Source organism: Pezoporus flaviventris, unplaced genomic scaffold (genome assembly GCF_033815535.1).
Source record: "Pezoporus flaviventris isolate CSIRO_AGI_PZ_B2104156 unplaced genomic scaffold, CSIRO_AGI_Pfla_v1 ptg000116l, whole genome shotgun sequence".
Taxonomy (NCBI): Eukaryota; Metazoa; Chordata; class Aves; order Psittaciformes; family Psittacidae; genus Pezoporus; species Pezoporus flaviventris.
In genome coordinates, this window is record NW_026892664.1 from 3,563,957 (window position 1) to 3,584,644 (window position 20,688).

The 20,688-nt window shown below is 49.0% G+C and overlaps 1 protein-coding gene across 1 annotated transcript; it reads right to left on the bottom strand.

Moving 5' to 3' along the window:
* Nucleotides 1-12,883: 12,883 nt before the first annotated feature.
* LOC133282213 (olfactory receptor 14C36-like) lies at nt 12,884-13,861 on the bottom strand. The gene has a single exon (XM_061478274.1). It carries the CDS (start codon nt 13,859-13,861, stop codon nt 12,884-12,886), a length of 978 nt encoding a protein of 325 aa, XP_061334258.1.
* Nucleotides 13,862-20,688: the final 6,827 nt, after the last annotated feature.

Below are 20,688 nucleotides of genomic sequence, written 5' to 3' on the forward strand. Positions count from 1 at the left end.
CAACCACCCAAAATCAAATGAGCACATTTTCTTTTCACAAATGGCAAAAAAGGGTTAGAACTAGTCTAAACCAGTTTAGAAATAGCTACGAAAAGCTTAAACCAAACTAGAAATGGCAAGAAACTGTTCAGACTTAGTCAAAAATGCATAAAAAAGGTAAGAAATTGGCAAAAATAAGAATGACCAGCAATTGTTTAGAAATAGCCAAAAAAGACTTAAAATGCATTAGAAAGGGCCAAAAATGGTTTAAACCAAGTGAGGAAAGGGCAAAACCAGGTTAGAAATGGAAAGAAATTGGTAAGACCTGGACAGAAAGGGTTTGGGAATGGCCAAAATGGCTTAAAAAGAATCAGTATTGTGCAAAAAAAGGGTAAGATATAGCTCAAGCCAATTTAGAAATAGGTAAGAAAAGCTTAAACCAGGCTAGAAACTTCCATAAATAGTTCAGAAATTGCCAAAAAAGGAATAAAACCTGCAAGAAATGGGCAAAAATAAGAATAACCAGCAGTTGCTTAGAAATAGCCAAAGAAAGATTTAAAATGGGTTATAAAGAAGCAAAAATGGCTTAAACCAAGTCAGGAAAGGGCAAAAATGGTTTAGAAATAGAAATAAATTGGTAAGAAATGTTAAAAATTGGTTTAAAAATGGCCAAAACGGCTTAAAAAGAGTCAGTATTGTGCAAAAAAGGGTTAGAAATAGCTCAAGCCAGTTTAGAAATAGATAAGAAAAGCTTAAACCAGGCTAGAAACTTCCATAAACAGTTCAGAAATTGCCAAAAATGGCTTAAAACTGGTAAGAAATGGGCAAAAATAAGATAAGAATGACCAGCAATTGCTTAGAAATAGCCAAAAAAGACTTAAAATGGTTTAGAAAGGGCCAAAAATGGTTTAAACCAAGTCAGGAAGGGGCAAAAACTGAGTTACGAACGGAAAAGAAATTGGTAAGAACTGTACAGAAAGAGTTTGGGAATGGCCAAAATGGCTTAAAAAGAGTCAGTATTGCGCAAAAAAGGGTTAGATATAGCTCAAGCCAGTTTAGAAATAGGCAAGAAAAGCTTAAACCAGGCTAGAAACTTCCATAAATAGTTCAGAAATTGCCAAAAAAGGAATAAAACCTACAAAAAATGGGCAAAAATAAGATAAGAATGACAAGCAATTGTTTAGAAATAGGTAAGAAAAGCTTAAACCAGGCTAGAAACTTCCATAAATAATTCAGACTTAGCCAAAAATGGAATAAAACCTGCAAGAAATGGCCAAAAATAAGACAAGAATGACCAGCAGTTGCTTAGAAATAGCCAAAAAAAAGATTTAAAATGGGTTAGAAAAAGCCAAAAATGGTTTAAACCAAGTGAGGAAAGGGCAAAAATGGGTTAGAAATGACAGGAAATTAGTAGGAAATGGACAAAAATGGTTTGGAAACGGCCAAAACGACTTAAGAAGAGATAGAAGTGGGCAAAAAAGGGTTAGAAATAGTCTAAACCACTTTAGAAAGAGCTACGAAAAGCTTAAACCAAACTAGAAATGGCAAGAAACTGTTCAGACTTAGTCAAAAATGGCATAAAAATGGTAAGAAATATGCAAAAATAAGATAAGAATGACCAGCAATTGTTTAGAAATAGCTAAAAAATACTTAAAATGGGTTAGAAAGGGCCAAAAATGGTTTAAACCATGTGAGGAAAGGACAAAACCAGGTTAGAAATAGAAAGAAATTGGTAAGACCTGGACAGAAAGGGTTTGGGAATGGCCAAAACTGCTTAAAAAGAGTCAGTATTGCGCGAAAAAAAGGGTTAGATATAGCTCATGAAAGTTCAGAAATAGGTAAGAAAAGCTTAAACCAGACTAGAAACTTCCATAAATAGTTCAGAAATTGCCAAAAATGGCTTCAAATGGGCAAGAAATGGGCAAAAATAAGGTAAGAATGACCAGCAATTGTTTAGAAATAGCCAAAAAAAAGGGTCAGAAAGAGCCAAAAATTGTTTAAACCAGGTTAGAAAATGGCAAAAATGGGTTAGAAACAGAAAGAAATTGGTAAGAACTGGACAGAAAGGTTTTGGGAATGGCTAAAATGATTTAAGAAGAGTTAGAATTGCACAAAAAAGGGTTAGAAATAGCTCAAGCCAGGTTAGAAATAGCTAGGAAAAGGTTAAACCAGGCTAGAAATGGCAAGAAAGAGTTCAGACTTAGTCAACAATGCATAAAATTACTAAGAAATAGGCAAAAACAGATAAGAATGTCCAGCAATTCTTCAGAAATAGCCAAACAAGATTTAGAATGGGTTAGAAAGGGCCAAAAATAGTTTAAACCAAGTCAGGAAAGGGCAAAACCAGGTTAGAAATAGAAAGAAATTGGTAAGAACTGGACAGAAAGGGTTTGGGAATGGCCAAAACGGCTTAAAAAGAGTCAGTATTGCGCAAAAAAAGGGTTAGATATAGCTCAAGCCAGTTTAGAAATAGGCAAGAAAAGCTTAAACCAGGCTAGAAACTTCCATAAATAGTTCAGAAATTGCCAAAAAAGGAATAAAACCTACAAAAAATGGGCAAAAATAAGATAAGAATGACAAGCAATTGTTTAGAAATAGCCAAAAAAGACTTACAATGGTTTAGAAAGGGCCAAAAACGGCTTAAACCAAGTTAGGAAAGGGCAAAAGCTGTGCTAGGAACAGAAAAAAAAATCGTAAGAACTGGACAGAAAGGGTTTGGGAATGGCCAAAATGACTTAAAAAGAGTCAGTATTGTGCAAAAAAAGGGTTAGAAATTGCTCAAGCCAGTTTAGAAATAGATAAGAAAAGGTTAAACCAGGCTAGAAACTTCCATAAATAGTTGAGAAATTGCCAAAAATGGCTTCAAATGGGCAAGAAATGGGCAAAAATAAGATAAGAATGACCAGCAATTGTTTAGAAATAGCTGAAAAAGACTCAAAATGGTTTAGAAAGGGCCAAAAATGGTTTAAACCAAGTTAGGAAAGGGCAAAAATGGTTTAGAAACAGAAATCAATTGGTAAGAACAGGACATAAATGGTTTGGAAATGGCCAAAACGAGTAAAATAGAGATAGAAGTGGGCAAAAAAGGGTTAGAAATAGTCTAAACCAGTTTAGAAATAGCTACGAAAAGCGTAAACCAAACCAGAAAGGGCAAAACACTGTTCAGACTTAGTCAAAAATGCATAAAAATGGTAAGAAATTGGCAAAAATAAGAATGACCAGCAATTGTTTAGAAATAGCCAAAAAAGACTTAAAATGAGTTAGAAAGGGCCAAAAATGGTTTAAACCAAGTGAGGAAAGGGCAAAACCAGGTTAGAAATGGAAAGAAATTGGTAAGACCTGGACAGAAAGGGTTTGGGAATGGCCAAAATGGCTTAAAAAGAGTCAGTATTGTGCAAAAAAAGGGTTAGATATAGCTCAAGCCAGTTTAGAAATAGGTAAGAAAAGCTTAAACCAGGCTAGAAACTTCCATAAATAGTTCAGAAATTGCCAAAAAAGGAATAAAACCTACAAGAAACGGGCAAAAATAAGACAAGAATGACCAGCAATTGCTTAGAAATAGCCAAAAAAGATTTAAAATGGGTTATAAAGAAGCAAAAAATGGTTTAAACCAAGTCAGGAAAGAGCAAAAACGGGTTAGAAATAGAAAGAAATTTGTAAGAAATGGAGAAAAATGGTTTGGGAATGGCCAAAATGGCTTAAAAAGAGTCAGTATTGCGCAAAAAATGGGTCAGATATAGCTCAAGCCAGTTTAGAAATAGGTAAGAAAAGCTTAAACCAGGCTAGAAACTTCCATAAATAGTTCAGATTTAGCCAAAAATGGAATAAAACCTGCAAGAAATGGGCAAAAATAAGAATGACCAGCAATTGCTTAGAAATAGCCAAAAAAAAGATTTAAAATGGGTTATAAAGAAGCAAAAATGAGTTAAACCAAGTCAGGAAAGGGCCAAAATGGGTTAGAAATAGAAAGAAATTTATAAGAAGAAATTGAGAAAATTGGTTTGAAAATGGCCAAAATGGCTGAAAAAGAGTCAGTATTGCGCAAAAAAGGGTTAGAAATAGCTCAAGCCAGTTTAGAAACAGGTAAGAAAAGCTTAAACCAGACGAGAAACTTCCATAAATAGTTGAGAAATTGCCAAAAATGGCTTCAAATGGGCAAGAAATGGGCAAAAATAAGATAAGAATGACCAGCAATTGTTTAGAAATAGCAAAAAAACCCTTTAAAGGGTCAGAAAGAAATAGCTCAAGCCAGTTTAGAAATAGCTAGGAAAAGGTTAAACCAGGCTGAAAATGGCAAGAAACAGTTCAGACATAGTCAACAATGCATAAAATTACTAAGAAATAGGCAAAAATAAGATAAGAATGACCAGCAATTGTTTAGAAATAGCCAAAAAAAAGATTTAAAATGGGTTCTAAAGAAGCAAAAATGGTTTAAACCAAGTCAGGAAAGGGCCAAAACGGGTTAGAAATAGAAAGAAATTTGTAAGAAATGGAGAAAAATGGTTTGGGATTGGGCAAAATGGCTTAAAAAGAGTCAGTGTTGCGCAAAAAAGGGTTAGAAATAGCTCAAGCCAGTTTAGAAATAGGTAGGAAAAGCTTAAACCAGGCAAGAAACTTCCATAAATAGTTCACATTTATCCAAAAATGGAATAAAACCTGCAAGAAAAAATGGGCAAAAATAAGATAAGAATGACCAGCAATTGTTTAGAAATAGTCAAAAAAGACTTACAATGGTTTAGAAAGGCCCAATAATGGTTTAAGCCAAGTGAGGAAAGGGCAAAAATGGGTTAGAAATGACAGGAAATTAGTAAGAAATGGAGAAAAATGGTTTGGAAATGGCCAAAATGACTTAAGAAGAGTTAGAACTGGGCAAGAAAGGGTGGGAAATAGCTCAAGCCAGTTTAGAAATAGGTAAGAAAACCTTAAACCAGTCTAGAAATTTCCATAAATAGTTCAGATTTAGCCAAAAATGGAATAAAACCTGCAAGAAATGGGCAAAAATAAGACAAGAATGAGTTAGAATTGGGCAAAAAAAAAGGTTAGAAATAGCTCAAGCCAGTTAAGAAATAGCTAAGAAAAGCTGAAACCAGGCTAGAAATGGCCATGAATTCTTTAGGAATTGCCAAAAATGGCTTAAAACTGGTAAGACATGGGCAAAAATAATATAGAAACGGTCATCAATTGTTTAGAAGAGGTAAAAAATGCTTCAAACAGGGGACAAGCAGGCAAGAATGGACTAGGAATAGCCAAAAAAAAGCTTAAAACTGGTAAGAAATGGCCAAAATTAGGATAGAAATGGCCATAATTTGTTTAGAAATAGCCAGACTTAAAATGGGTTAGAAATTGGCAACACTGGGTTAGGAATGGCCAAAAATGGCTCAAACCGAGTCAGGAAAGAGCAAAAATGGGTTAGAAATGGCAAGAAATTAGTAAGAAATGGACAAAAAACGTTTGGAAAAGGTCAAAATGGTTCAAAAAGTGTTAGAATTGGGGAAAAAAGGGTTTGAAACAGCCTACACCAGTTAAGAAATAGCTAGGAAAAGCTTAAAATAGGCTAGAAACTTCCATGAATAGTTCAGATTTAACCAAAAATGGAATAAAACCTGCAACTCAATCATGTACCATGACAAAGAGTCAGGGTATTTTCAGCTCTGTCTTGAACACTGCCAGCCATGGGGCAGCCACAGCTTCTCTGGGCACCCTGTGCCACTGTCCCACCACCCTCACAGGGAACAACTTCTAAGGTCTCATCTCAATCTCCCCTCTCTGTCACGTTAAAATCGTTCCTCCTTGGCCCATCCCCACAGGCCCTTGCTCTCCCCACAAGAAATGAGGGCAGATCCCAGGATCATCCCTCGGCAGCCGCAGCGCTCCGCTGCCGGCTCAGCCAGCCCAACTCACACACCGAGTCCAAAGCAGCCACTCTGGGGAAGTCTCTTGAGGTGTTCTGGCAACTCCTACAGCACCCCAAGATCGCCATCGCCACCCACCTCCTTCCACGCTCCTCTGTCCACAGGCGGCACCGGCTCCAAGACACCAAGACGGGAACCACCAGAGGAGCTGCTCTTGCCTCCTCCACCGGTAGCTTGTGTTCCGTGGAGCAGCTGTCGTCTCCCGGTGCCTCTGCTGGAGGGTTCTGTGGGGTTCTGTGACCTCACACACCTGAATATGGGGAGTTCCAGAATCAGCCACCCCTGTGGTCTCCATGTCCCCAAGGTCATTGTGATGCATGAGCTCTGACTGGGTCCATGGGGTGCTCTGGAGGTGCTGCAGGCATTCTCTGGGATTCTCTAGGGGTATCCCCAGGATGCCCTGGGAGTGCACAGAGACACAGGGCCGTGGAGCAAGCTGCTCTAGTGGAAGGTGTCCCTGCCCGTGCCTTTGGGGGTTGGAGCTGGCTGAGCTTTAAGGTCCCTTCCAGCCCACTCTGGGATTCCATGATTCTCTGCTGTGCCAATGTCGGTCCCTCTCCACTCCTCGTAGGTGGCCGTGACGCCCTGTTCCATGGCCCACGTTGAGCTGTGACCCCTCGCATGCTCCACCTCCGGACCAAAGGCACTGAGGAAGAGCAGCCCGTGAGGGACCTCCCCGAGCCGGCTGGGCAGAGGCTGGTCCCCCCGCAGCGACTCCCGGAGCACCCCTGGGTGCCCAGTGGCCATGGGCACGATGCTGCCGCCATCCCAAAGCCGTGGCGGTCGCTGTGGATTTGCCCATTGTGACGGGGCCCCCACGGTGAGCGTGGGCTCTTTGAGGAGGGAGAGCCCTGCAGTAACCGGTGCAGAGGAGAGCCCTCCCCTCCCTCGGGAGGCTGCATCTCCCGGGGCTGCCCTGCGAATCCAGGTCCGTGTTCTTTGACTTTGCAATCCTGTTTTAGTGTTGGCCTCAAACACATTGTGGGTGCGTGCTGGGAAGGGAGGAGAAGCTGTCAGGAGCTGTGCTGGTGCCATCCCAGCTGTAGGAGCAGGGGAGGAGTGAGGAGGAGGCACTGAGTTTGTTCATGTGCTTGGAGCTCAGCTCTGCTTGCAGAGGTGCTGGGGGCGAAGCAGGAGCCTTCTGTGTGCAGGAGCTGCTGGTGTCAAAGGTGCTGAGAAGGTGGCAGGGCAGGAGCAGCCCCTGGGCACTGCAGCTGCTGGTGCTGTCACTGGGAGCTGAGCACAAGGGGACCTTCCTGGCTCCGGCAAGGATCGCGGAAGCTCACCAGGCATTGCGGAAGGCGGCAGGGCCCTGGCAGGTTCTTGTGATCCCTGTGCCGGGCATTCCAGAAGGCACAGAAATTTCTAAACTTAAACATATGAAAACAAACACTTGTCAATAAGTTTTATCAGTTGCTCTTTGCAATCTTCCTGCACTCAGAAACCTCCAATGTGCTGTGCAACCTGAAAGACTTGACGAAACCAGAGGTTTTAATGAGCCCCATGGTGTATTTGGGCTGAGTCCATGAACCTCATGTGCTGAGGAAACCTCTCAGGAAGTCCAACTCAGAAACAAAGCCCCAAGTGCCTTCAGCATTAATGGGCCCCACTGAGGGCTGTTGCTGACAAAGCCTCCCCAGGGACTCGTTAAAGCAAGTAACTGGAGGCTGTGATTACAGGGAGACAAAGGCAAAGTGCAGGTGTCTGATGGTGAGAAGGCCAAGCCCTGACTGCAGCCCTTAGGGAAGAGCCTGAAATCCTGAGAATGAAGGTTCTCCTCATAGGCCTTGATGAAAGAGGCAACTGCCATAGCCCAGGGCACAGAGGCCTTTTGCTCTTTTGGGCCTTTTAGCAATGCCAGAACCCTGTCATCTCTGCTTCAGGCTGTCCTACACTGGCCCATGCCTGCACCTCTTTCCCTTCAGGCTGTTGACCCCCATCTTGCTTTCCCACCTAGCTCTCACCTGGCACTTCTGTACCTTCAGTCCCATCTCTGCACCCATGGCTGTCTGTTCCTTGAAACACAAAGCCATGGGCTGAGCCAGACTCCCTCTGGGTGACCACAAGTCACCACAAGTCCACCTTTTGAGAGACATTTCTTTCCTAACTTTGAATCTGAACCTTCCAAGCTGCACTTTGCAGAGGTTTCCTTCTCTTGCTGCTAGCAAGAAAACCTCCATCATCTCTGAAGCCACATTTCACCTAGTTGTAGGCTGCTACTACAGTGTCAATTCAGCAGGTGGAGTGAATACCCCTCAGCAAGCTGATCTAAAGGAGGCTTCTAGAGGAATGGGTGATGCCATCAGTATAGAGAACTAAGCACCATGGAAGAGCAGCGGGAAAAGGCAATGGTCTGGATTGAGAACTTCTTGGCAAGAGCCAAAAGGAAAGGTGGTGTCCTTGGGTGCAAGGTACCCCATGCTCTGGGGACAGGGCACCTCATCTGGGACAGCTTCCTGCCTGTAGCACCCTCTCTGCTGTGCACACCCCGCTCTCTGCCCGCACTCACAAGTGTCTCACAGAAGCTTTGCACCTCCACTGCAGGAGGTTCCTGCATTCCCCAGGCTCAGGGATGGATCCTGTATCCCACAGGAGAAGCAGGATAAGTGTTTTTGGGGTGGTTGTGGTTTTCTGAAGGGCTGTTTTGGCTGTTTTGTTTTGGTTTTGGTCTGGTTTTGGCCTGTTTTGGGTCTGTTTTGGGGCTCTGACCCTGTATCCTACAGGAGATGAAGGAGAAGGTGGTTTTGGCATGGTTTTTGGTATGTTTTGGGGTGGTTTTGTTCTCTTTTGGGGCTGTTTTGGGGCTCTGAGCCTGTACCCCACAGGAGAAGCAGGACAAGGTGGTTTGGGGCTGGTTTTCTCCTGTTTTGTGGGTGTTTTTGGCTGTTTTGAGGCTCTGGCCCTGTGTCCCCTAGGAGAAGCAGGACAAAGTGCTTTTGGTGTGGTTTGGGTTTGTTTTGGTTTTCTCGGTGGTTTTGGGTTTTTCTCCTGTTTTATGCCTCTCTTTTGGGGCTCTGACCCTATATCCTACAGTAGAAGCAGGAGAAGTTGGTTTTGGTGTGGGGTGTGGGCTGTTTTTGTCCTGTTTTTGAGGTCTGACCCGGTATCCCATAGGAGAAGCAGGACAAGGTGGTTTTGGGGTGGTTTTGGCTGTTTTCTGGGTTTTGGGTTGGTTTTGGCCTGGTTTTTGCCTCTATTGGGTTTGTTTTTGGGGCTCTGACTTTGTATTCCACAGGAGAAGCAGGACAAGGTGGTTTTGGTGTTGTTTGGTGGTGTTTTGTGGGTGTTTTTGGTTAGTTTTGTCCTGTTTTGGGTCTGTTTTGGGGGTCTGACCCTGTATCCCATAGGAGAAGCAGGATAAAGTGGTTTTAGGGGTCTTTTTGGGTGTTTTGGGGCTGTTTTGGGAGTTGTTTTGGGCTGTTTAGTCCTGTTTGGGTCTTTTTGGGGGGTCTGACCCTGTATTCCAAAGAAGAAGCAGGGACAAGGTGATTTTGGGGTGATTTTGGCCTTTTTTGTGGTTTTCTTTGCATGTTTTGGTCTGGTTTCCCCTGTTTTTGGGCTGTTTTACGGCTGTTTTGGGGCTCTGACCCTATATCCCGTAGGAGAAGGAGGAGAAGGCATTTTTGGGTTGGTTTTGGGTGTGCTTTGGGGCTTTTTTTGTCCATTTTTTGGGGCTCTGACCTTGTATCCCACAGGGGAAGCAGGATAAGGTGGTTTTGGGATAGTTTTGGGGTGGTTTGGGGGTGTTTCGGTCTTGTTTTGGGTGGTTTTGGGGTGGTTTTGACCTGTTTGTGTGGCTGTTTTTTGGTTCTGACCCTGAGTTTCATAGGAGAAGCAGGAGAAGATGGGTTTGGGCTGGGTTTTTGGGGGTGTTTTTGTCCTATTTTGGGTCTGTTTTGAGGCTCTGACCCTGTATCCCATAGGAGAAGCAGGACAAGGTGGTTTGGGGGAGTTGTGCTGTTATTGGGGTGGCACTGTGCACCCAGGGGTGCTCCGGGAGTGACCACATGAGTAACCTGTTCTAGTGGAAGATGTCCCTACCTGTCGTAGCGCTTTCAATGAGCTTTAAGATCCCTTCCACCCTAACCCACTCTGGGATTCCATGATTCTCTGCTGTGCCAATGTCGGTCCCTCTCCACTCCTCGTAGGTGGCCGTGGCGCCCTGTTCCATTGCCCAGGTTGAGCTGTGACCCCTCGCATGCTCCACCTCCGGACCAAAGGCACTGAGGAAGAGCAGCCTGTGAGGGACCTCCCCGAGCCAGCTGGGCAGAGGCTGATCCCCCTGCAGGGACTCCTGGAGCATTCCTGCATTCCCCAGGCTCAGGGATGGATCCTGCATTCCAGGCAAGTTTGGGTAGTGCAAGAGAGGGAGACAGGAAGGTGGGCTCATGGGGCATGATGAGCAGCGTTCAGGCACCCCCAGGAGTGGGCATTCCCCATGTGCCACGCTGAGGCATGTTCCCATGAGGGAAAGTTCTCAGATAGCCTCTGGTTTGTCCAGGGCCTGCAGCCACACTCCAGGAACACCTACTCCTCCTCCACCTACAGACACCAACTGCTCCCCATTGCTGGGCTCTGTCATGCTTGTAAGGATTTGTTAAAGCCCTCAACCATCACCTTGCTTCTTGCTGACTTCCCTCCACCCTCTCTCACCTCCCTACACACTGATCATTGCCACCAGTAACTAACTGAAGAGCTAAGAAGCTCTCAAGGCTTTCCTCAGGGGCTGACCATGTTTCTCTATTCACCATTGATGGATCCATTGAGTGCCAGGTGTGAGGTTCCTGCAGAGGCAGAGATGCCCCTGGGCAGAGCCCTGCTGCCAGGAGGGGTGTGCAGGGCAGAGCTGAGCACACAGCCCATGGCATGGGCTCTGGGAGCACTGAGAGGGAGCAGAGGTGGGCACAGAGCAGCAGCTCCTGGCAGGGACAGCTCCAGGCAGCAGAGATATGGATGGGCAGGGAGTGGGTTGAAAGTGCAGCCCAGCCCTGGGGAGGGTGCGTTCAGGCAGCTCTCTTGGGGTCTGCCACTGGAGGTGGCTGCTGGCCATGCTCTGCTGCCCACAGCCCTTTGCTTCTCTCCATGAGAGCTCCGTGATCTTCTCTTTGAAACCGTGCTCCCCTGCTTTCAGCACAGGACAGGTGTTTGTGGGGGTTCTTAAGATCAATTTGTGTGTGAAGGCATCATATACAAGTGTTGTAAGCACAGGGCAAATGGGAAAGGACTGATGGACACTGCAGCCCTCCTTGCTCTGCACTAAGCTACAAGGAGCTGACAACTTCTCCCTGTTTCAATATTGTTCTGATTTTATGTCATACAAAGAATGTTTTATAGTCCCGTCCCTCCCCAAAAGTGTTATGCCAGTAAATAAGTAACACAGTCCAAATGACTCTAAGGCCATGCTGAGCCTCTCTTGTGCAGCCCAGACTCACTCAAGTCATGAGTACAAGTAGTGAACTTTACAATGAAGTTGGATTTCATCTGTCATCCCTTGTGAACATCAGAGGTGGACAAAGCACTGCTTCAGAGCAAAGCTGACTTCCATCCAACCTGGCCTTGAGCACTGCCAGGGATGGGGCAGACACAGCTTCTCTGGGCACCCTGTGCCAGTGTCGCACCACTCTCAAAGGGAACAACTTCATCTGAATGTCCAAGCTAAATCTCCCTTTTTTCAGCTTAAAGCCATTCCCCCTTGTTCTGCCACTGCAGGCCCTTGCAAAAACCCCTCTCCACATTTCTTTTAAGCCCTGCTTAGATATGGAGAGATTGCTAAGATATCTCCCTGGAACCTTCTCTTCTCCAGGCTGAGCACCCACATCTCTCAGCCTATTTCCATTGGAGACGTGTTCCAGCCCTTAGAGCATCTTTGTGACCCTTCATAAGCCCATCATTGTAGGATCAGAAGTGAACAGGGGTTGGAAGGGACCCCAGGAGGTCTCAAGTCAAACCCACCAGGAGCAGGGTCAGAGCAAGTGGTTCAAGGCTTGATTCAGGCTGAGCTGGAAATTCCCAAGGCCAGAGACTGCACAACCCCTCTGGGTGACCTGATGCAACCCTTGCCTGAGCCGATGGGAACAAGGTTTCCTTCTGTCCTGCCTGAACCTCTCCTCTGTCACTATCCCCCACTGCCTTTTGTCCTCCCACCAGGCATCATGGTGAGGAGCCTGGATCTGTATTCTCCATGTCCTCCTTGCCGCTACAGGCAGCCAGTCCCCAACAGCCTTCCCTTCCCAAGATCTCAGGTCCCCATCAGCTTTCCCTTCTCCAGGATGGACAAGCCCAGCTCCCCAGCCTCTCCCCACAGGCACGTGCTCCAGTATCTCCTGACCTGAGGGCTCATTACTAAACCCACTCCTGCTTGAAAATAGCGTTCCTGAGTTGGGAATGTGAAAGCTGGATGGAGGATTCCAGAGCATCCCTTCTCTTGTTCTCCTGCTGTGCTCCTGCTCATACAGCCCACGATGCTGCTGTCCTTCCTTGCTGCCAGGGCACATGCTGCCTCCTGTCCAGCTCCTGCCCACCCAGACCTTTCCCATGGGCTGCTCCCTGCCAGGCAGCCCCAGCCTGTGCCATCGCAGGGGAGTTCCCTGCAGGGACCCCTGTGTCCCCTGCTCCCCTGCCCAGGACACCCTGAGAGCTCTGCACACCCCCCCCCCCCCCCCCCATGCCTTCCCATCTCCCCACACCAGCACAACAGCCCTGGGTCTTGGGCTCCCCAAGAGCTCTTCCTGCTGCAGGCACAGAGCAGCCATCCCAGAGCTGGAGCAGCCAGAAAGCTGCTTTCATTCCCCTTCATTCCTGACATGTGAGGACATATCACAGAGAAGAAGTTGCTGCAGGATGGTTTATTTCCCTTAAGTACAATGAGAGACCCCCACTGACACAAAGCCTGTGTGTCAGACAACAAGAGTGGCTACTTAAGCAGGAGGAGATGAAAACTGACATTTACGTGAAGACATCACCACAAATTGAAGCAGGAAAGACATGGCCTCTCATATCCTACAATGGAAGCCCTTTGCAGGGTAAAGGAAGCAGTATATGGTTGCTGAAACCCATCCATTCACCAGCTTCCTCACAGCATCCTTGAGCTCCTGGTTCCTCAGGCTGTAGATGAGGGGGTTCACTGCTGGAGGCACCACCGAGTACAGCACTGACACCACCAGATCCAGGGATGGGGAGGAGATGGAGGGGGGCTTCAAGTAGGCAAAGACAGCAGTGTTGACAAAGAGGGAAAGCACGGCCAGGTGAGGGAGGCACGTGGAAAAGGTTTTGTGGCGTCCCTGCTCAGAGGGCATCCTCAGCACGGCCCTGAAGATCTGCACATAGGACCCCACAATGAAAACAAAACAGCCAACAGCAATCAGAACAGCAACCCCAAGAAACCCAACTTCCCTGAGGTAGGAGCGTGAGCAGGAGAGCTTGAGGATCTGGGGGATTTCACAGAAGAACTGCTCCACAGCATTGCCTCGGCACAGGGGCAGTGAAAATGTATTGGCCGTGTGCAGCAGAGCATTGAGAAACCCAGTGCCCCAGGCAGCTGCTGCCATGTGGACACAAGCTCTGCTGCCCAGGAGGGTCCCATAGTGCAGGGGCTTGCAGATGGCCACGTAGCGGTCGTAGGACATGACAGTGAGGAGAGAATACTCTGCTGAGATGAAAAAGACGACGAAAAAGAGCTGTGCAGCACAGCCTGTGTAGGAGATGGCCCTGGTGTCCCAGAGGGAATTGGCCATGGATTTGGGGACAGTGGTGGAGATGCAGCCCAGGTCCAGCAGGGAGAGGTTGAGGAGGAAGAAGTACATGGGGGTGTGGAGTCGCTGGTCGCAGGCTGTGCTGGTGATGATGAGGCCGTTGCCCAGGAGCGCAGCCAGGGAGATGCCCAGGAAGAGCCAGAAGTGGCAGAGCTGCAGGTCCCGCGTGTGTGCGAATGGCAGGAGGAGGAACTGGGTGATGGAGCTGCCGTTGCACATCTGCTGCCTCTGGGCATGGGGCACCGTCAGAGGAGAAAAAGGCAGTGACAGGTTAGGACAGGAGGGGTGTCAGATACAGAAGTTCAGTTTACACATTCACAACTGAGCACATTTTAGCAGGAGAGGAGAGGTTCAGCGTCGTTGCCATTCACGTCATTACACTGCTGAGACTTCTTCCTAGGTACAATCAGAAGAGCATTGCATCAGGCAAAAAGTCTCAGTTCTTTGCAGAACCAAGAGAGCTGCAGTGTCCATCAGTCCTCTCCCACTTGCCCTGTGCTCAAACTTGCACTGCCTGTAAGGTGCCTTCACACAAATTGATCTTAAGAACTCCCACAAACATCTGTCCTGTGCTGAGACCAGGGGAGAACGGTTTCAAAGGGCAGTCCACAGAGCTCTCACGGGGAGAAGCAAAGGGCTGTGGGCAGCAGAGCACGGCCAGCAGCCACCTCCAGTGCCAGACCCCAAGTGAGCTGCCTGAACGCACCCTCCCCAGGGCTGGGCTGCACTTTCCCCCCACTCCCTGCCCATCCATATCTCTGCTGCCTGGAGCTGTCCCTGCCAGGAGCTGCTGCTCTGTGCCCAGCTCTGCTCCCTCTCAGTGCTCCCAGAGCCCATGCCATGGGCTGTGTGCTCAGCTCTGCCCTGCACACCCCTGCCTGTGCAGGGGCTCAGGAGCAGCTCACACAAGCCCTCACAAGACTCTCGGTGCCTCCCCCAAAGCAGAGAAGAAAATTCCCAGCTCCCACTGCCCAACCTGCCCACCAAGAGGGAAAAACATCAAAGCTCAGCATCCTTCCCTATCAGGTAAATGATGCCTCAGTGTCTTTCAGAGGGACCCTCTGAAGAAGTGCTCAGAGTGACGGCAGATTGGAGCAGCCTCACCCACCCAGCACTTCCCTTCTCTGCCAGGGGTTTCTCCTTTCCCCTCAGCTCCCCCTGAGCTCCATGGGGAGCTCCCGGGCAGGCCGAGTGCTGACCCTGGCAGGCAGCAGAGTCCCTGCCCCTGCACACAGCCTTTGGGCTGCAGGGACCCTGCTGCAAGGGCAGCACTGGGCACCCCTGGCTGCACACCCACATTCACACCCTGCAGCCAGCCCCGGGACAAGGGACCTGCCTTGTCCTGTCCCTGCATGGTGCAGGGGAAGCCCTGCTCTGCAGCACATCCTCCTCCTTATCTACACAGAGAGAAACTGCAGCTGCATTGCCCTGCACCCAGTGCCTTACCACAAACAGGGCTGGGAAGGTTTCTCCTTCAGAAGGTTCCTCCTCCTCCTCCTCAGCATCCTCCACTGCCAAGTGCCTTTAAGCTCCCTGTGTCTCGCCGGTCTCCCCTCAGTCCCAGCTTAGCAACAAAGGCCCAGCCCAAGGTGGCTCTGCCTCTGCCCCCTGTGCTCCTTGCAGGGCTCCTTGGGGCTCCAGGGAAACACCATGGGAAACAGCCTGAAGCAAGCACTGATCTTCCCTCCCTCAGCTGGGAGGCACACTGCCTTCCTGCAGTGCTATTTCTCTGATGATACAAAGATTTAAGGCTAAAAATCTTTGTTTCTTACAATCAAAGAATCACTTTGTGAATCACATGTCTCGAAGACCCTTAGTGACTAACATATAATTGGTTAAGCAGAGGTGTGAGATCTTGACCTCCAAAGCTTGCCAACAGTCCACAGTTCTCATTAACTCAGTGAATTCCAGCTTCTTCTTATCTTGCTTGTTTAGGCTTCCTCGGGGCTCTCATGGCCTTGCTGTTTCTTTCATGATTATTCAGATTTTATGTACCAAGTATCCATTCTCCTGTGAGAACACTGCCTCCACACATCTCTGGTGGGATACCCTGCTTGGATGGTCACCAGCAGCAACTGGGGCTTTAAAGTTGAATTTTACATCCTACCTTAATTTCACTAATTTTTATCCTATTCTGTTTGTTGTTAAACATTCTGCTATACATTAGAGGATGGAAATCAGCTGGACAAGTTATGTTGATGCAGAAACCTGTCCATATATATAATTGTACTTAAACCCATTTAAGAAATTCTTAACAAGTAAGCAACCAGAAATTGCCCTCAATTTATAACTGGAATTCAGCACTACTCTGTTTGTTGGCACAGCAGCAAGAGGTGAGCACACCACTCTGAGAAAGATGGACTGACTTTAGTTACAGGGTGGAATGTGCTGACTCACTTCCCCCCCCATTTCCTGGAGCCCTCTGCTTCCCCAGGAGTTCCTGTTAGGCCCCAGCCTTTGCACAGTGCAAGGAGTTGGATGCTGGCTGCTCCCTGGCTGCACCAGGAGCTCTGGTTGCCTGGCAAAGGTGGGAGCAGCACACAGAGATCAGGAAAGTTGGATACTCCCTGCTCATACCAGGAGCTCTTTCAGGTTGATCAGTCATTCCCTAAATCCTAAACAGTTTCACAAGAGGCATGGGGGACTTCTCTGGGAAACACGTTCCAGCGTCTCACCACCCTCACCGAAAAGACTTTCTTCAGAGAACAGAGTTTCTGTTTCACTGCAGACAAAGGAGGCAGGAGAGAAGGGGTGGGGAGCACGCACCCCAGCCCCGACTCTGCACAGGGCAGCGAGGGGTGCTGCTCTTCACTACAGCACAGCTGGGCTGAACTGAGTCAGTGCTTACACAGAAACCTGTCCTTGTCCCTGATGAAGCTCTACAGGCCACAGGCTCCTCCACAAGTACCAGCCCATCTGTTTTTCTTGTCACGTCTTGCCCAGTGTCACAAGCTGTGGCACAAGGGGAGGCCCTTGTTGCTGTTTCTCCTGGAACACAGGGAAGTAGAAAACGAAATACTTTTTTTAATAATGAAACCCATTCCAGTGACCACGGAAAATATGGAACAAGATGCTAGAGCCCTACAGGATTTACCAGGAAGAGCAACAATTAACTAAAAATTCCCTCCTGCGCTGTTTCCTTTCCCAGCCCATGGATACTTTCCTCAGTAACTGGCAAGTGCACATGACACAGCAAGAGATCTGTGTCAAGCAAGGCCAGGCAAGGCAAGGCAATGCAAGACAAAGGAAGGCAAAGCAAGGGAAGGCAATGCAAGGCTAGGGAAGGCAAGGCAAGGCAAGGCAAGAAATGGCAAGGTAAGACAAGGCAAGGCAACTCAAGGTAAGGCAAGGCAATGCAACTCAAGGTAAGGCAAGGCAAGGCAAGGCAAGGCAAGGCAATGCTAGGCAAGGCAAGGCATGTCCAGACCAGGCAAGGCAAGGAAATGCAAGGAAAGGAAAGGCAATGCAAGGCCAGGCAAGGCATGTCCAGGCCAGGCAAGGCAAGGAAATGCAAGGAAAGGAAAGGCAATGCAAGGCCAGGCAAGGCAATGCAAGGCAAGGCAAGGCATGTCCAGGCCAGGCTAGGCCAGGAAAGGCCAGGCAAGGCAAGGCAAGGCAAGGGAAGGACAAGCCAGGCCAGGCCAGGCCTTGCCAGGCAAGGCAAGGCATGGCAAGGGAAGGGAAGGGAAGGAAAGGCATGGCAAGACATGGCAAGGCAAGGGAAGACACGGCAAGACAAGGCAAGGCAAAGGAAGGAATGGCATGGCGAGGCAAGGCGATGCGAGGCAATGGAAGGCAACGGCAAGGCAAAACATGGCAAGGGAAGGAAAGTTTTGGCGAGGCGAGGTGAGGTGAGGCGAGGCAAGGCAGGGCAACAGAAATAAAGACATAGTGAGGCGAGGAGAGGCAAGGTAAGGGAAGGGAAGGAAAGGAAAGGCAAGGAAAGGGAAGGCAAGGCATGGTGATGCGAGTGGAGGGAAGGCAAGGAAAGACGAGGTGAGGCAAGGCGAGGCAAGGCAATGCAAGGCAAGGTAAGGCAAGGCAAGGCCATTAACGTCCAGGAAAGGTGAGGAGAGGTAAGGCGAGGCAAGGCAAGGGAAGGAAAGAAAAGGCAAGGCAAGGCATGGCAATGGAAGGCAAGTCAAGGGAAGGGAAGGGAAGGCAAGGCAAGGCAAGGCAAGGCAAGGCAAGGCAAGGTAAGGCAAGGCTAGGCAAGTCAAGACAAGGCAAGGCAGTGCAAGGCAAAGAAGGGAAAGTAATGGTGAGGTGAGGCAAGGCAAGGCAAGTCAAGGAATGGCAATGGAAGGAAAGTAACGGCGAGGCAAGGCAAGGCGAGGCAAGGCAAGGCAAGGCCATTAAAGGCCAGGCAAGGCTAGGAGAGGCGAGTTGAGCTGAGGCAAGGCAAGGCAAATCCTCGCGAGGCGAAACGACGTGAGGAGAGGCGAGGTGATGAGAGGTGAGGCAAGGCAAGGCAAATCAATGCAAGGCAAATCAAGGCAAGGCATGGCAAGGAATGGCAAGGCAAAGCAAGGGAATGCAAGGCAAGGCAAGGGAAGGCAAGGGAAGATAAGGCAAGGCATGGCAAGGGAAAGAAAGACTTGGCAATGTGAGGCGAGGCAAGGCAAGGCAAGGCAATGCAAGGCAAGGGGAGGCAAGGCGAGGCGAGGAAAGGAAAGGCCATTCCAGGCCAGGCAGGGCGAGGCTAGTCGAGGCAAGGTGAGGCGATGTGAGGCGATTCCAGGCAAAACAAGGCAAGGCAAGGGAAAGCAAGGCAAGGCAAGGGAAGTGAAGGAAAGGCATGGCAACGCAAGGGAAAGCAAGGCAAGGCAAGGGAAGGGAAAGCAAGGCAAGGCAAGTGAAGGAAAGGCATGGCAACGCAAGGGAAAGCAAGGCAAGGCAAGGGAAGGGAAGAAATGGCGAGGCGAGGCAACGCAAGGCAAAGTCAGCCAAGGAAAAGCAAGGCAAGGCCATTTAAGGCCAGGCAAGGCGAGGTGAGATGAGGCAAGGCAAGGCAAGGCAAGGCAAGGCGAGGCAAGTCCTGGCAAGGCAAGGCAAGAAAAAGCAAGGGAAGGAAAGGCATGGCTAGGCTAGGAGAGGCAAGGCAATGTGAAGGCTAGGAGAGGCAAGGCAATGTGAAGGCAAGGCAAGGCAAGGCATGGCAATGGAAGGAAAGTCCTGGTGAAGCCAGGCGAGGCGAGGTGAGGCAAGGCAAGGGAAGGCATGGCATGGCAAGGGAAGGAAAGTCATTGCAAGACATGGCAAGGCGAGGGAAGGCAAGGCAAGGGAAGGCCAGGCAAGGCAAGGGAATCAAAGGCACAGCAAAGCATGGCAAGGCAAGGGAAGGCAAGGAAAGGGAAGGCCAGGCAAGGCAAAACAAGGCAAGGCAAGGCAAGGCAAAGCAAGACAAGGAATGGCAAGGGAAGGAAAATCATATCAAGGCATGGCAAGACAAGGGAAGGGAAGGCAAGGGAGGTCAATTCAAGGGAAGGCAAGGGAAGGCAAGAAAAGTCAAGGCAAGGCAAGGCATGGCAAGGGAAGGAAAGGCATGGTGAGGAGACGCAAGGCAAGGCAAGGCAAGGGAAGACAAGGCAAGGCAAGGCAGGGCATGGCAAGGGAAAGAAAGGCATGGCAAGGCAGGGCAAGGCAGGGCCAGGCAGGGGAATGCAAGGAAAGGCAAGGCAAGGTGAGGCAGGGCAAGGAAAGGCAAGGCCATTCCAGGCCGGGCAAGTCAATCAGAGGCGATGCAAGGCGATGCGAGGGAAGGCAAGGAAATGCAAGGCAAGGACAGGCAAGGCAAGGCAAGGACAGGCAAGGCCAGACCAGGACAGGCAACGCCAGGCCAGGCATGGCAAGGGAAGGCAAGGCAAGTCCAGGCAAGGTAAGGCAAAGAAAGGGCAGGCAAGGCAAGGCAAAGCAAGGCAAGACAAGGCAAGGCAAGGCAAGGCAATGCAAGACAAAGCAAGGCAAGGCAAGGCAAGGCAATGCAAGACAAAGCAAGGCAAGGCAAGGCAAGGCAATGCAAGGCAAAGCAAGGCAAGGCAAGGCAAGGCAAGGCTATGCAAGGCAGGGCAAGGCAAGGCAATGCAAGGCAGGGCAAGGCAAAGCAATGCAAGGCAGGGCAAGGCAAGGCAAGGCCAGGCAAGGCAAGGCCAGGCCAGCCCAGGAAGGGCAAGGCAAGTCAAGGCAAGCCCTGCAAGGCCAGGATAGGCCACGTCAAGCAGGGGAAAGGCCAGGCTAGGCCAGGATAGTCAAGCAATGGAAGGTATGGAAAGGCAATTCAGTGCAAGACGAGGCAATGCAAGGCAAGGAGAGACAAGGCAAGGCCAGGCTAGGCCAGTCCAGGCCAGGCCAGGCAAGGAAATGCAAGGCAAGGCAAGGCAAGGCAATGCCAGTCAAGGCAAGGCGATTCCAGGCAATGCAAGGCAAGGACAGGCAAGGCAAGGCAATTCCAGGCAATGCAAGGCAAGGCAAGGCAAGGACAGGCAAGGACAGGCAAGGACAGGCAAGGCAATGCCAGGCAACGAAATGCCAGGCAAGGCCAAGCCAGGCAAGGCCAGGCAATGCAAGGCAAGGCATTACAAGGCAAGGCAATGGAAGGACGGCACGTCAAGGCAAGGCCAGGCCAGGCCAAGTCAGGCAAGGCTAGGCAAGGCAAGTGTTGTGGTTTAAAACTAGTCAGGCAGCTCGTTCACTCACTCCCCCCCTTCCTGCCCTCCCCCTACTTCCAGAGGGAAGGAGAGGAGAATCGAAAAGAATGCAACTCCCACAGGTTGCGATAAGAACAGTTTAGTAACTCAGGAATAACACAAATCACTACTGCTACCACCAATAATAATAATGATAAAGGAAGTAACGAGGGAAGAGAATACAACACCTCAGCACCGACCGACTGATAACTCGCCCCGCAGCCTGACCAAGCACCGACCAATACCTCCTCTAACCTGGAGTCCTAGCCCTTCCAGGTAACTCTCAGTTACATCCTGGGAATGACGTGTGGTGGTATGGAACAACTCTTTGGTCAGTTTGGGTCAGGTGTCCTGTCTCTG